This window comes from Alosa pseudoharengus, unplaced genomic scaffold (genome assembly GCF_046254945.1).
Source record: "Alosa pseudoharengus isolate Yale_2024_CS ecotype anadromous, Long Island Sound unplaced genomic scaffold, YU_APseudo_1.1 YU_APseudo_1.1_scf_18, whole genome shotgun sequence".
NCBI classification, from domain to species: Eukaryota; Metazoa; Chordata; class Actinopteri; order Clupeiformes; family Clupeidae; genus Alosa; species Alosa pseudoharengus.
In genome coordinates this window covers 24477197-24494336 of record NW_027468650.1, presented here as the reverse complement: position 1 = coordinate 24494336, position 17140 = coordinate 24477197, and the positions used below count along the sequence as shown (strand labels likewise).

At 40.4% G+C, this 17140-nt stretch overlaps 2 protein-coding genes across 2 annotated transcripts; one reads left to right on the top strand and one right to left on the bottom strand.

The window, feature by feature from the left end:
- Positions 1 to 512: 512 nt before the first annotated feature.
- On the bottom strand, positions 513 to 8855 carry LOC143131502 (thioredoxin domain-containing protein 6-like). The gene is made up of 15 exons (XM_076291153.1): positions 8775 to 8855; positions 7154 to 7211; positions 6874 to 6977; positions 6654 to 6725; positions 6410 to 6570; positions 6273 to 6343; positions 5967 to 6043; positions 5664 to 5756; positions 5340 to 5482; positions 4648 to 4829; positions 4370 to 4514; positions 3822 to 3929; positions 1284 to 1435; positions 998 to 1142; positions 513 to 732 (listed from the first exon to the last, which is right to left on the bottom strand). Exons 1-15 carry the CDS (start codon positions 8853 to 8855, stop codon positions 513 to 515), a joined length of 1812 nt encoding a protein of 603 aa, XP_076147268.1.
- Positions 8856 to 10087: 1232 nt separating this feature from the next.
- On the top strand, positions 10088 to 15616 carry rgs9bp (regulator of G protein signaling 9 binding protein). The gene is made up of 3 exons (XM_076290691.1): positions 10088 to 10183; positions 13213 to 13519; positions 14145 to 15616. Exons 1-3 carry the CDS (start codon positions 10088 to 10090, stop codon positions 14513 to 14515), a joined length of 774 nt encoding a protein of 257 aa, XP_076146806.1. The 3' UTR covers positions 14516 to 15616.
- The last annotated feature ends 1524 nt before the right edge of the window (positions 15617 to 17140 follow it).

Below are 17140 nucleotides of genomic sequence, written 5' to 3'. Positions count from 1 at the left end.
GGGCCTAAGCTTGAGCCTGTGCATGATCCAATCACCATACTAAAACTTCCCAGCATGCGTAGAGAGTATATAGTTTTCTTTATATAACAAAGTTTAATAGGCATGTCATTATTTCCTTCTGTTTAGATTAGTAATAATACAAATATTGTTATCATGCCTTAGACATGACTAATGTAGGCCTACTCTTGACATATTTAGCAGTGACACTTTCTCTGAGTAGAGACTGTTGCTTTTGTCTTGTAAATATGAATCAGGTATTCATTAACATTGATTGTTTTAAGATTATGCAGTCACATCTTCTGTACATTTATATAAATTCAAGTCATATCTACACAGCCAGTCTATGGCCTAATTTATTTTAATTATTTTCATTGACATCAATGACATCAATACTCTCGTTATGCAATAAGTCAACTACCATCATTTTATTGTCTGAGAAAGGAAACTGTAAATAAAGACTTAGAAACTCTCGGAAAGAGGCTTTTTCTGCCATTCAACTTTGGCCCCAGCGGCTACAAGCAGACATCTCCGAAGATGAAGCGAATGTTGTCCATGGCATGCTCAGAATCCGAGGAGCCGTGGACAGCGTTCTCCATGACGCTTTTGGCGAAGCGCGCTCTCAGGGAGTTGGGGCTCACCTCCTTGGCCTTCTCTGGATCCACCGGACCCATCATCTCTCTCCACTCAGAGATAGCGTTCTCCTTACTGAGGATCATTAGCACAGAGGGACCTCTGCACAGCACAAAAGAGCAGATGGCATGAACTACAGCTGACACATAGCCTCCACATAGATGTGCCATAATGTGTACTATGCAGAAGGAACAAACTGGCTGTAGTGTAGAGATATAGTATATAGTTACTATTATGATGAATGCTGTACATCGGCTTTCATCTCTGGATTATTACAGAAATCATACTTTTTGCCTTTTTGCCTAGATGTGAGAAATAAAAACATATTCTGATATGACCTAACAATAAACATAATCATGACACTCACTGTGACATGAAATCCACCAGAGGGTTGAAAAAGCTTTTGTCATGATGGTGCTTGTAGAAGTTTTCAGCCATCTCTTTGGTGAGCTGTGCCTCCTTCACCTGAGAAATGCTGAACCCTGCTGACTCAATGCGACTAATAATATCATCTGTGAAATCAAAACAAATCAACAATCATAATAAATGACATGATCATTCTCTAAGTCAACAGTGAGATGTACTGAAACAGATTACTGCAACCCTATGTCTCTCCACCTGACTCTATAACCCAAAGAAGATGGTGCGTTTACTTTTGTGTTGCTGTGCGGCATCTGGTTTGATGACGGCAAGTGTGTGCTCCACAGGGAAGAAGCGCTGCAGGTCTTTCTGAGCCTCCTCCATTGTGGAGCTGCCATGGAGCTGGTTGACCGGCACGTCATCAATGGCAAACTGGGCACGCAAACTTCACAAAAACAGGGAGTAAAGAGACTGTACAACTGTACATACAACTGACAAGTCTAGAGTTATAGTTTCACTAAGATTTCTTCTCAAGTCTGTTGAACCTTTTTAACTGCCCATCAAATGTGGTATACTGTTATAGTTAGGCGGGCTTATAGCAAATTTGCATATTACTTTATAACATTAAGGGCCTAATTTAAATGCTGGACAAAGTTGAGCGATGAAGCAATGAGCAAAGTTCTTGTACATGAACTAAAGCTATTATGCGGTGCATGAGAACTACGAGCTGACCATCTAATATTTGTGCGTAGGATCTTAATCATGGTATTATATTCGCAAATAGATTTTGCATAGTTATTAAATTAGCTCCAGTTAGACGTTAGACTCAAATTCAAATTAGAGCCATAAGAGGTCTTTGTACAGTACGGTTCTGTTTATTTATAATAAACAATATTGTATGATAGATAGATAGATAGATAGATAGATAGATAGATACAAGGATACAATGAAGTTTATTGTCACATGCATATAGTTACTGGAAGTAAGAAATGCAGTGAAATTATGTCTGGTGTCAGCCTATTTGTGCATTTATGGGGGGGGGTAAAAAGTGCAGTAGAAGAGGGGTTTAGTAGATTAAGTGGCAAGGGCTGCATAAGAAAGGTGGGGGAGGATTGGGATTGGGGGGGGGGGGGCACCAAAAAGGAGCACCCAAGAGCAACAGGGGCAAGGAAAAACTCCCTTACCAAGGAAGAAACCTTGGGCAGATCCACGGCTCAAGGAGCTAACCCAACTGCCAGGGGTCTTGGTGTGTGTGTTGGGGGGATGACAGGGGAGATGGGATAGTGTGCTGTGTATGTGGGGAGAGGGCAGTGTGCAATATGTGTGTTGGAGAAGCTTCCTCATGAGACAATGTGCTGTGTATGGGGGGGGGGGGGGTGCAGTGTGCTGTAAGTATGTTGGGGATGTGTGTTGGAGAAGCAATGTGTGTGTGTGTGTTGGGGATGGGGGGGGGGGGGCAGAAAGGCTAGGCAATCAAGGACATGGGTAGATAGATGGAGGAGAAATCAAAAATAATAAATAAAAAGTTCTATGGAGATGTGCAAAAGTTGGAGAAAGTCAGATATGTGTGTGTGTGTGTGTGTGTGTGTGTGTGTGTGTGTGTGCGTGTGTGTTTTGACGTGTGATGAAATAAGAAAATAAATAAAAGGTCTGTAGCATAGGGAGAGCATAGGGATGTAAAAGTGCTAAAAGTCCTGTAGGTGTGTGTGTGTGTGTGTGTGTGTGGGGGGGGGGGGGGTCATGAGTGCTGAGGAGTGAATGAGTGCAAATTCAGTATAGTGTGAATTCAGAGTTGGGAAATGTTTGAGAGTGCTGAGGAGTGAATGTGTGCAAAGTCAGTATAGTGTGAGTTCAGAGTTTGGATGGCCTGGGGATAAAAACTTCTCCTGAGTCTCTCAGTTCTGGCTTTGTGACTACATAGGCGTCTTCTTGATTTCAGCGGTAGGAATAATCCATTGTTAGGATGAGAAGAGTCCTTCAGAATCTTTTGGGCTCTTAGGAGTACTCTTCTGGAATAGATATCTTGTAGAGCAGGGAGTTGAGTTCTTATAGTACGTTCAGCTGAGTGCACTACTCTCTGCAGAGTACTACAATCTCTAACTGTGAAGTTCCCATACCAGGTGATGATGCTACCAGTTAGAACACTCTCAACCGCTGAAGTGTAGAAGGCCTTCATGATGGATGTAGAAACTTTGAATTTCCTTAGCTGACGAAGGAAGTAGAGTCGTTGTCTGGACTTCTTCAGAACATATTGAGTGTTAACAGTCCATGTTAAGTCTTCAGTAATGTGGACACCAAGGTATTTAAAACTTGTGACTCTCTCTACAGGTTGCCCGCTGATCATTAGTGGGGTGTAACTGTAGTTCTGCTGCTTCCTTCTGTAATCCACTACCATTTCCTTGGTTTTATTGATATTCAGTATCAAGCTGTTAGATTGACACCACTGTGCCACCTCATCAACCTGATCCAAGTAGAGCTGTTCATTGTTGTTACTAATCAGGCCCAAGATCACTGTGTCATCTGCAAACTTGATGATGGAGGTATGACTACTGTTGGCTTTGCAGTCATGTGTATAGATGTTGTACAGCAGTGGACTCAAAACACAGCCTTGGGGAGCACCAGTGCTGATGGCTAATGAGTCAGATGTCAGACCCCCCCACTCTAACCACTTGTAAACAGTTGGTGAGGAAGTCAAATATCCAATCAAAGATAGATAGATAGATAGATAGATAGATCTGATAAGTGAGATCTATAATATCTCAAATTGAAAAATGCAAGTAACAACAAAGCAACAGAATAAACTAAATAATTACTCTTAATTGCTTTCCTACCTGTCAGGGCACTTCTCTTTAGCCTCCTCCAGGATTTTGGGACCTAGTAAATTCCTCCAGTGCTGGACAGCATCTTCGCGAGTCAGAGCCAGAGCAAGCACTGGGCCACTGCAAGACAGACGACACAGAAACTCTCAGCCAAAAACTCTTCCAAAAACACTTCTTATTTGATGTAGAGATACAGACATGCAAAACAACTCACATACGTAAATGAGGTTTAGTGTAATAATATAAAATTTATGTAATTGTGTCCAGACACCACAACTAAATAAAGGATAATAGGGAAAGGGGAAATAATATGTTTAGATGGTCATGAAAAAGATGGTTTGCTACTTCTTGAAGCTCTTGAAGAGTTAATTTTTGAAGTTCTTGAAGAGTAACTGTTCTTATGAGCAAGGCTTGAAAGCAAGACTTGAAAGCAGGTGAGTTGTACTGCTGTTTAAAGTTGTTCTTTAAATGCTTTAGACACTAACAGAGATTCAGCAGATCTAAAAAAGTTGATCTTATATAGACCAAATATGCATGGCAAATACATCTGGTTGGCCTACCTGGACATGTGATTTATGAAGCTCTGGAAATAATCTTTGCCCTCATGTTCTTTATAGAACTCCCTGGCCTGCTCCTCAGACAGAGTTACCTCTTTCTGAATGGCCACCTGGAAGCCTGCATCATGGACTGCCTGCAAGATCTCATCTGTACCAAACAATATAGACAAACAAGATTCTGTTTATTTCAGTAGGAATGCAACCACTGGCAGAGTAGGCCACTGTTATCAACAAAATTGAAAAATTGTTAATCTGGTGATTAAATGTGATTTCATGGTCACTTTTTTTCTCCTTCACAAGACTAGGTCGAATCAGAGCAAAAGTTCTCTGAATCCTGGATTCATTCTTTCTCATTGTTCCTGTAGCAAAATCAAAAGACGGAAAGAAGAAACCCAGCTGTCTGCTTGCAAGTTCTCTGCTGTCTCCACACACCTCCAGAATCACCTCCTGGCCATCTTTTGACCTGGACACAAGATCACACAGATGCAGATATATTGTGTTACTCGAGGTGATTCAATTTAAAGACCACCTCCGGTGATCAATGACGTTTTTTGACCTTGCTGTTAACATGTCTATATAATGACTGTTAAAAGATAAATCGTCAACGAAATAAGCAGTCATAGCTGAGGAGTTCTGCTTCAGATCTAAGCTTCAACCAATCACAGCCTAGGTGGGACAATTCAGGCATCAGTACATTAGTGCCTCATAAGGGTACATAACCATTTCTGAGTACCTGCTGTACTAAAGATGCAAACTAGCAAGGTAACATGTCAACAGTGTGAGTAAGGAGGTTAAGGCCAGATAGTTCCCAATTCCCGAAATGAGGAGGAGGGTGTAAAGTTTAGGCCTCCGCACAAAGCCAGAAATGACAAGTATTAAAAAACAATGGATTTTTATTAGTGTCTTTAAAAGCTTTTAAAATGTATGCCACTAACACTAAGCTGATGTATAGATGTACAGTGTTGTGTCCCACCTGTTTTTTGGTCTTATTAGGTCAACTTGAGAAGGATCAATAATTTCTCTGAGGGCAGGTGGGCCTCCATCATCCATATGTTCTCCCTTCTTTAGTATGAGAGCATGAACAGGCCCACTTGACATGAGCATCACAAAATCAGGCTGAGAAAAAAAAGATATTCAATTCAAACAAAATAGCAGGTCAATGCAACATACTTTATTATTGGTATCTAGAATATTAACTCATCAAAAGTTGTCATTTACCCTTTGATAATACAATGTCTGTTTGATGTCTGTTTGGTATTGTAACATATACTCTGAGTGGGGAGCAAAACATTCCTACCTCATCAGCCCTGTCTTTATAAAAATCATGTATCTCCTTTTCATTTAGAATTCTCTCTTCATCTGCAACCACACGGTATCCTGCATCCACAGCCTGAAGGTCAAAGATCACATGTCAACATGTCAATCAACTTTGCTTATAAATAGGTGTTATTATTCATTTATTCTAATTAAGCAGTAATAGATACTCTCACAAACATTTGTAAATTCCAATGTAGTACTACACCATTAAACAACCCAAACAATTGAAAGTGACAGATTACAAGCCTTTTAGCCTAGAATAACAACAGCATAAAAATCAGACTTTTTTTTTAATTGTCTCCACTTGTCCCTCTGCCACAGCATCTGGTTTTATGATGACAACATTGTAAGAATCCACATCTGAGGGGGATAATTATCAAGGACATAAAAAATGGTTACATGCAGACATACCGGTATTCATCATGGTACAATTTGACCTCAAATATTTACCACTGATGCACTGTTCTGACCTTTAATGTTCAAAACACGCTAAAACCTTGGTAGCCAACACGCTTCTATTCTTGCAATGCCTTACAGTGGTGTTATGCAAAGATGCAAGGGTATCTGATCCCATAAATGTCTGACCCACCATCAGTGTCTTTTGATTCCTCCAGAATGGTCTTGTTGGGTGGCCTTGAGTCTTGATAGTCTTTAAGGAAAATTTCTTTCACCTAAGTGTGTGAGTTTTAAAGATTTTAAAGACTATAAACAATATTAATAGGTTACCTCTGATGGAGAAAGATGGTGAATCTATATACTGTACTTACATCCATTTTGTATTTGGAGCCCAATTCCTGTTTTTTCTTCTGCATTTCAATATATCCTATAATTGTCCTTTGCAAAAGAGGTCCATTAACCCCCTTAACTACTGAAACTAGTTTACCTTCCTGAAACAAAAAACAATTACCAGTAGTTATAAATAAAAGATTTAAGTAGACTATTAGTAGGTAGTGTATAGTTCTCTACTTACCAAATACAATAGAAACACAGGTTGACACTTTCCCTTGAAGATTGTAAGATCACTTATGGAGCTGGCTTCAACCTGAAAGAATAATGTATGTGACCAATTGTGTTTCACACATGCACACGCACCAGTGTAGGTAGGCCCAAAATTGACCGGACATCAGTTTACATGTGTGGTCCATATCGCCTATCATTGGCAATAATGCTGTCAAGGTCTGAAAACTCACCACTCCAAATCGAACTAAGTCATCTCCATTGTCTGTCCGTAGTTTTCGGAAAAGGCTTTCTACTGCCTTGCAAGGACCACACCACTCCTGATAAACGTCCACAACTGACAACGTTGATTGAGGTGAGGAGATGGGGTGAGGTGGGCTTATGTTACCAGCAACCAGACCATTGTGCAGAGCAAACTAGCTTAGCAATGTTAGAGCACGTTAGTTAGCTAATATTAAAAGTCAAGAACCTGGAATTTATTGTTGGTAAAACATCTAACGTTATCATACCTACCAAAAAGTGTCGGGTTTGATAAGGCTTCCAACCACTGTTCTTCATCCGCTATTTCAACCTAGCAACAATGCACAGTGACTAATGTAAGTGCTATCAGCTTTAGCTTCTAACTTCAGCCATCTTGAAGCTAAACCCATTGCTGACAGATATATTAATTGAGCAGTTTGTGTATAATGGCAAAATGGTAATGTAATAAAAATGACTCACGTGGATTGGAACGTCTTTCTTTCTCGCTGACATTATAAAATGAAACCACAAAACAAATGATGTTAGCTAATACTTTATTGCTGCTGCTAGCTAACAGTAACGTTAACTGTTATCTTTCTTTCTATGTCAAAGGGCTGAGCGCTCTAGATTGCAACCGACAAGTAGTTCTGAGTTCTGATGGATATCTCTGGATTCCACTGCAACAAAATATTCATCTTTTCACTTAACACCAGTTATGTAGGCTAAGGATGATATGAGGTTTTGTTGAAGTGAGCTAACCAATATAAACATAAAACCATTATTCACATTTAATATGCATTGCAAGTATTTTTTCATGTCACAAGTTACTTTCAAGGCAAAACACAGTTTTGCACGGATAGTCTAATGATTTTTCCATATTTGTGTCTCTCTTTCACTGTGAGCTTTTTACTTTTCAGCTTTCATGTATTTTGTATCTGTTGGCCTTTTGGGGTTCAATGTCTGCAGTCAAGTAGCAATTTGTGCAGTCATTTTTCCAGCCTACCACAATTAGGCCATGTATGTAATTTTGTAAATATAAGATTTTGGTTAACCCAACTGGTCTACCCAACAGTCTTTTACAGTCATTGCATTGATCAAAACAAACAGGACACCTTCTACATGGTTTTCAATCCAGTTCATTCATTAAATCAACATTCAAAAGCTGTGAACTCACTGACTTCACTGATTATAGCCTACCACAGACCCTACTGCAGAACCCAGTGGCTGCTGTCTGAGCCCCTCCACACTAACATTAGAGGGATCATTATCTGATTCGTTCTGAGGATCTGATTCACATGGGATAACCAGGCCAATCCTCCAGCAATATTTCAAGGATTATTTTAGCCTGTCCTTAATCTTATTCGACCTGCAGCAGAGGGCATTCACTTATGGGTGGTGTGCTCAATTGCTTGTTACAAGATGGCTCTCCCCTTTCTTAGCAGAAAGTACAGATAGGTTGAATAAATTAATGAGGTAAATTAAGCATAAATTCAAAAGATCCTTATTCAGTTTTTACAGAACAAATTCTTATACATATACAGTATATTTCCCTTTCTTTGTGTAGGCTATGAGAATTTTCTCTCAGCTTCCATTACAACACATACGGTTTTGGATAACATTGCTTGGCAACATTTCAAATTATGAAATGAAATGTAATTATTGCATAAAATAACAACAATAATCACTGCATATCTGCATTACTTCTCCACAACTGCATTCCACGTGGTTGCTCAATTTTTTGTTGGACACTGTCTTCACGCACTTGACTTCAGTGACATGTATAGATGTAAAGATTAAATCAGGATATTCCCTCATTGAAAGCCACGCAGGGCATTCAAGGTTTCTGTAATGAAAACCTGAAAACATCCTTCTGTAAAAGGATGTCGGCCATTACATGATGCTGGGAGCCAGCCGAGTAGAAAAGGATCTCCGTCTTCTTCTGTCTTTGTCTGACTTTGTCAACACGGATGGCCATAGGGCTTGGGAACAATTGGACTGTGTATGAATACAGATTGAAGTATATGATGCATGCTTCTATTTTTGAATCCAATGTATATAGAAAGAAATCATGCGAAGCACTGTCTGGTAATGGGATGGGCAAGTGGGCCTATTAGTCAGAAAGGTTTTGGATTGAGGCACTGTCCCCCAAGGGTTTCAGAAGGAAATGCAGTGTGAGCCACCATTTTGTTTCTAGGGTCCTACTTTTAATTTTTATTTCAGCCTGGAGCTTGTGTTGTATATAGATTAGACTAGAGACAGTGACTGTATATGCTCATAACTATTTCACATGCTACTCATGTCAGCTGACTGAAGCAAAAAGTCTTTATGATCAAAGTGTTTTTTAGTTCTCAAGTTGTAGGGGTTTGTTGGAAAATAACTTGACCAGCATTAAAAACCAATAATGTGGCAATGTATATGTTCACATTTAGCAAGTCAATCTATAGAGTAAGACCACAAATACACTTTTCTTCATCAGGTATAATATGATGACCTATTACTATGTACAAATACATTATGAAAATGGTTTAAAATATTTATTTTTCAGTTGGCTGTCTGTAGTTTTACATGTTTCAATCTGGAGTGTATGAGAAAGACTGCTGCTTATTCCCTCAACCAGCCTGAGGTCATGACAGGCAAAAGCAGTAGTGGTGGTGGGGTGGGGGGGTTGGTGGGGTCGAGGTGATACTCCCTCTTTGCTGCAGCCCATTCTCCATCTATCAGAGAAAGTGATGTCTTGGAGGAGGCAACATGTTCCCTAGCAGGAGCACCACTGCATCTCTTAGCTGCAGATAAGGAGATTAGTTACTAGGGTTAGCCTGCGTCAGCAAACACGGGTCAGTCGTGGGGATTATCACATATACCTGGGACTTATACATCACCTCCTTAAATTCAACCAGCTGTTTACTTTAAAGCAGTTTTAATTGTGTATTGTATTGTATTTTACACGTATTGTGCTTTTGAGTGGATGATTCTTTACAGCTGTTCGCGGAGCGTCTCAAAATCCAGAGATTCTTGTCACAGGAGTGTGTGTGGGGTAACATTGAACGTGGCATGTTTAATCTGGCGAAGTGCAAGACAGTCCTGGCTGTGGGACCACGACCACTCCAGCTTGGGAGCTTGGAGGGGTGAGCTGAGGCAGGATAACACCCTCTCCCGCTAGGCAGCTGGGACGGGGGGCATCCCTGTCACACCTCAACAACTATACCCATGCCACTTACCAACAATAAAGTGGGTGATGATGGCACTGCTACGGCGGCAAATCCCCCTGAAGATGGGAAAACCATGGTGGACTGCCTTGTCAAGGTGAATTATTTCATTCAACTATATCTGCAATGCTGAGTATTAAGTATTTATTTGTTGTTATTATTATTGTTATTTTTATTGATTGCTGGTCAAGAGCACTATAATTCAGCGAATTATACTTAATAAAGGCATAGTCTGTGTGCTATAGAATTTGATATTTTGTTAGGCTTTCACTATAACACTATGATGCTGTTAATTATTCCTTTCCAGAAATATTTCCTTTTATGGGTGTCTCCTACCCTTCTTGAGATGCCATGTGATATAACCTAGGGCAGTGTTTCTCAAACTTTTTTTCTGGGGACCCACTTTTTAAAAATGACAGACTATCGCGACCCAACTCGTGACTGTGGTAGTTAACAAACTAGATCAGTGGTTCTCAAACTTTTTCTTTCATTCCCCACTTTGAGGGGGCATTCTCGAGCCCCACCTGTCCCTCATCGCTCTAAGAAAGTGGTATAGGTCGAAGCTTAAAATTGTCAAATTTATTGAAATAATGACAAGTTCTAAATATATCCTCTTCAACAGAGTTAAAATCAGCTGGTGCTGCAGATATAATAATAAATAAATACATAACACACATACATATTTCTGTTTTCCAGCAACATATTAGGAAGCATAGGCCATTATACAGCATTGTACAATATATTCAATGAAATGCCAACATGTTGCATTAAATGGATCCATAATCCAGTCATACTGAGCACTGCTGGTTGGGAAATATTTTTGAAATAAACTTTGCAGGGATGTGATGTAGGCCTACTGTTGAATACATGGGATCACAAGAGTGCCTCCCAATCAGACGTTTCAGCGATTTCGCTCAGAAATCTCAAAGGCATAGGCCTAATACTGTCGATCGAGGCACCTGTCCCATTTTTTTGGTGAATGCAGTAATCGTATTTGCTAGGTGAGGTAGGTGCTTGTCTTTGCCTTGTAACTGGACATTTAACTCAAATGTATCGCTAAGATATATCAAATATATCGCTAAGATAGGCCAGCTTCGTCAAGAAATGTTCATTAATGAACGTGCTTGCAGATTCAAACATGCGTTCTTCCTCCAGAGGCGACTCGGAGCTCAAACACGCGCGACAGCACTTTACCTCGGGAAAGCCACCTTGCCTCGCTGTGAAACAGTACAGCCTTTTGGTCAGCTACCATCTCTTCGCAAAGTGTGGAGAATAGACGCGCTTTTAAGGGCCGGGTTTTAATGAAATTCACCACTCTCACAACAACGTTCAAAATCTCATGTAGGTCGGGACTAACTAAGCTGCCTTGACACGAGCGCTTCCCTGTGAATATCACAGTGCGTCCGTTGCGCATCGGGTGCTACCTGGGCCCAGGCTACAGATAAAAAATAAATAAAAAAAACTGTCGCGACCCACAGTTTGAGAAACGCTGACCTAGGGGCAAAAAGGCACTAAGTCTGCAAAAAAAGCTCTATGGTTCACTGGCTTACTATTTCTCTTTTTATATAGTAGAGGGTCAGGTTGAAGACAAAGTCACTTGCTTCAATAAACATTGATGTCAGGGACCAAACAAAAGAATAGATTTGGGTCAGCTCTGTTCTGTAAAGCTTTTCTAAAAGGAAATGGTGTGCACAATGCAATAGATTGCTGGTGCACCATTGACTATATTGGTCAAACACTGAGCTGTAGAAAATACATGACTGTTATTGTATAATTCACAGCACATATCTTGCTCTAAAAGATGAAGACGTAAGTATTTAGCCAATGCCCATCTTATTCAGTGACATCTTAAAATGGTGTCTAAATCACAACACGTTTTTACCATTTATACCTCACCAAGTGTGAGTTCATTAATCAAGCAAGCAGCCATGTTATTCTGGGATCTGTGAAATGTGTATGAAGTTTAAACTGGCAAGCTACTGACCAAACATCAATATCAATGCAGTTGGCACTGATAAAAGCAAAGTTGATAGCTGATCTATTATGGCAATATGTTTGTAGGTATGTTTGGATGTCATACTACATTTTAGCATAGACCTGGGTCACAAAACTAGCTTAGTTAGATCATTGAAAGATGTAATAATTTCTCCTCTCAAATGACCATATGCCATCAAAATGAATTTTGGGACAATATCAAATTTACATGTACACACGAGTTAAAACATGTACGATGTTCCATTGATATGGCTGATTTGTACGTTCTTGGAGGGATTTCTTTCCCTATATCTTGCGTGATGACTGAGTGTAAGAAGCTATAAGGCTTATACTGAAATAGATCTGAGGCTACACCTAGCAGATTATTAGTTATGTCTCCAATGCACACACTGATGCTCTAGTCTAAATCCTTAATTAAACATTTTACTTTCTACATTGACCTTGTTCTAATAGAGCATAATACAGTGTTACACTTTTATTGTCTGTCATTTTAATAAATAAAGAGATACATTTACCCTCAAAAATGTGAACCTAAAATATCTCTGACTAAAGACATGATAACCAAAATGTAGGTATCATTTTGTATTGCAATTTCTTTTTTTGCGTCTTTAAAGAGAGATGTCAGTTAATACTTTGGTAGATCAAGCCTCCATTTTGTGTCACATACTGGAGGGCGTTGTGAAGTTAGCCTCTGAATAGTGCTACACGAGAATCTGCTCTATTCAATTTGTGATCTTCTATGGAGAGTTCTGCAATGGACAGACAGTCTGCATCTCTCTGTCTATTACTGGAGCTGTGTTTGCAAAACATTTACCAGTATGTTGCAAATGTACACACTGCAGAAAGGCCACAACTCCAGCCCCTCAGAGGCTCCTGTAGACCTGATATTTACCCATCACCGGTTTCCAGTAATTTCATCCACCTTTGCAGAAAAGCCAATTGAAAGACTAAGAAATATGTTCCAAAGGGAATTCCAAAAAGCTGCGAGATGTCAGTGTTTTAACCTTGTCAGTAGTAAACACTCTGTATTTTACATCTTCTTTCCCAGAGGTATTTTTAACTAGAGTTATACACTTCAATCTTCACCATATTATCCTCAAATTCACCATCCTCATCTTCATCCTCACACAGGTTGTGGCCTGCCACCGGCACCTTGCCTCTTGTGTGGGCGGCAGCACCGACAGCCCTCACCTGCGACAGGAGATACGGCAGACCCGGGAGCGGGCGCACGAGCTCGTGGTGTCCTGTCGCCAGCACCTCACCTCCAAGCTGAAGGACAAAGCTCTGCCTGAGGCCGAGCGCAAGGATGCCGAGCTGCTGTGGGTGGCCTTCTCCTCCTCAGTGGAGCTCCTCCACGCCGACATGTGCAAAGTGTTTAACGTGGGCAACAACTTTTCCCTGGCCAACACCTGTGCCTTGGTGCAGACTGGGTTGCAAGGTGGGCATAAAACAGAAAAATTGATGGATTTAAGTATTTGTGTGTAGCTGTGTGGAATTCAAATGGCTTGTTGCCCTGTTTAGAAATGTGTTATTATTAGCCTACAATGTATTATTTCAATGTTAGTTCAGAGGACAATAGCTGCTCTCCTTTTAAGTATTTCAAAGGAAAAGGTGGCCTGGACTACATGGCCTGGTTACATTTCCTCCATCTATCTTCCTTCTCTAATCCCCACTCCAAGGCCTTATTGCTGGCTATTGTACCTGAATGATGCTGTCACCTGAGTTACACACATTCTTTTAATAATATATTTGTTGGTACAGCAAAAATTATATACTGTCAAGAGAAACCACTGACCCAGATATAAACACTCTGACATGAAGATCCCTGAAGCATTAGCATATTTATATAGATAGCATATCATTCAATAGCTATCTTTTTATAGATGTATCTTCTGGTGTGCTTTCCTTCTGTTATATCTGTACCATTGTGGTACTGAGAGACTGGGAATTGGATTTTTCCTTTGGGATTATTAAAGTTTGTATCTATCTATCTATCTAGTGAGGTGAAATAGCCCAGCCAATTGGTTTTATGTATCTGTGTGGTGTTTTCTCCTGCCATGAAGGTGACACCAAAGAAGTGGCCGCCCGCGCTCTGAGCCTGTCCAACCTGCAGCACGAGGAGACAGGGGCCCAGTCTGACAGCGTGGAGCGAAAGGAGCTGACCCAGCTGGAGCAAGAGATTGCCCAGGTGGACCGCACCATCGAAGAGATGGAGCAGAAGGTCAACGTCATGCGCTGGACAGTGGAGGCCCGAGGGCCGCAGTACGGCGAAATGGTCAGCACGGACAGCGCCTCCCTCTCTCTCCTGGGTGGAGATGAGGAGGCCTCATCCCAAGGCACATTTCAACAGAGCCAGATCTTTATGATCATGGCCCTATGCGGTGTGGCAGCTGTAGCCATAGCCATCTGTGTCTGTGTCGTCTTTCTCGTATGAGGGAGAGGTAGCAGTGGGAAGCAAACAGTTAATAAGGACATCCATGGACAGACAGTTATTGACATTCTGTCTTACCTGTGCTGTGGAGACATTGAGGGCCAAATGACCTGTCAATGATGTTGAAGGACTGAGGACTATATCTTCCATCATTTGTGGGCAATTTTGGGCCCAACGGATCCACTAGTTGATTTAGAAATATAATAGGGAGTCTATTTAATGATTTGATTGACCGCAAAAAGAATTACAAGTTTTTTTTGGGGGCAGCCGTGACCTACTGGTTAGCGCTTCGGACTTGTAACCGGAGGGTTGCTGGTTCGAACCCTGACCAGTAGGAACGGCTGAAGTGCCCTTGAGCAAGGCACCTACTGTAACCCCTCACTGCTCCCCGAGCGCCGCTGTAGCAGGCAGCTCACTGCGTCGGGATTAGTGTGTGCTTCACCTCACTGTGTGTTCACTGTGTGCTGAGTGTGTATCACTAATTCATGGATTGGGATAAATGCAGAGACTAAATTTCCCTCACGGGATCAAAAAAGTACATATACTTATACTTACACTTCTGGAAAAAAACAAGCTGTCCAATAGGCAAACGTGAAGTTGCTTAATTTAACAGACAATCTGGTGCAATATAAAAACAAATCTCATTAGGGCTTTGGGCTTTTAAAACAGCTGTGTATGAATGTGTTGATTTCCTTAAGAGGATATGTTAAGCGCAATCAATGTTTTCTGCTGTCAAAAACAATAAATGCTTCAAGACCTATAATGAGGATGACATACATCTGAAGGATGATATTTTGGACCAAATGTGTTATGACAAGGCTAGCTAACTTAGTGTTCCTGTGACATTTTTGCATGTTGAAACTGTCTGAATGTGATGTGTTTTATGCATTAGTTGACAGCTGACACCCAAAGGTAAAAGGAATGAAGTAGAGAAAGTGTGTACCATAATGTTGGAACACTGGATGGATTTATCAGATCTTCAGGATAACATCAACATTATACATCCGGAAGCACTTACATTTTTGACAACAAAAACAACTTACTGTACCTTTAAAGGGTATAATAAATACCAGGGTCTCTCCTTTATTGTTGTTGTACTGAGTACTTGCCTGCTGTATTAAAGTCTTCAGTTGTCATCAGTTACATGGTAAGTGTATGACATAAACATGACAAATACCAATGCAAAGAAATATTCTATGAGCCAAGACAGTGTCTCAATAAAGTCACTGAATAATCAAGTTGATCAAGAACATCAAGACGCATTTTGTATAAGTAAATATGCTCCTTTGCTGGTAGTTTTCTCAACATTGAGGACGTGAGAGAAGGATGGCATCATTCTGCAGTATAAAAGGTAAATCAGGAAACATTTGAAAGACTGTTTAAATGAATTAAAAATAGGAAAAGGAACAAAGACATTGAAAATGAGTGATACAAATTTTTTATCACTCATTTTTAATGTCTTTGTTCCTTTTCCTATTTTTTATTTAATGGTTCATCATTATGGTCTGGAGGTGCTTTGATGTAAGTAATTAGAGTAAATGAAATGTTAAACAAGGAGGGCCCTTGAAGCTGTTAACTGGAATCAGTCTGTACTTGATTGGCCAGAGAAATCATAGAATATAAAGCTTGTTGCTCTGTTGTGAAAACTTGACTGTAGTTACAAAAAAGGTATAATCAAATTGTGGGAGGTGCTTTAAGACATGGACCTACTGTATGGGTGAATACCTCTGCCTCAACAAATTGATAGAATCAAGCAAACAATAGTGGAAAATGAAAGTAAGATGGCCAAGAATTCCTTTTCATTTTGCTATGTATTCGAGAGATATGACAAGTTTTCCAAACAGCTGCTTACTGCTAGCTGAGTGTGATCACTCTTCAACCAATCAAAATGTTGAATCGAAGACAAGATAACGGTAATAGCCTGGATGGAGTAAGGAAAGGGAGAGGATTTTTTCAGTTAGCCTAGTCAGGCCTAGTCTCATAGCAACAGTGTCATAGGAGGATTATGAGATAATGGGCCCCTGGGCACAGATTTGTAGGCCTGTGGATTTTTGGAATAGGAACACAAGCAAATAGGCTAGTACTAGCCTACTAGCTTTTTGTGTTTACTAGGTCAAAAGGTACATAGGGCTTTTGAAATTGTTGACATGAATGACAAAGCCCTTGAACTATGCACTAAGAAATGCATTCACACAGATGCTCTGGAACCTGAGACCTTGGTTGGACCTGGGTGGCGCATCCATTAACCCACTGCCCATAGTGTTCCAGAATTAGAGTGTTTTATGTCATATATGTGTGGTTTATTGATGTTCCTGCTAAGAAAGTGACTTAGGAATGTTAAATGAAGTACTGTCAAGATATGATATGATAGATGAGTAGTACAATTTGGTACAGTAGTCCGGGCCACAGGTGGCCAGATAGCTAGGGCTTTAAAACCAAAAACATTCTCCTTTCTACACGATCTGAACTGGGAATTTCTGGGAAAGCTATTAGTTTGAATCTTACCTTAAAGGGCGTTCTTTCAGCGTGTCTTGGCAGGGACAGGTATCAAAGTCTCATGACCTCACCACAGGTGTGTCTCAGGGATCAGTATTAGGGCCCCTGCTTTTCTCTATTTATACCACTTCC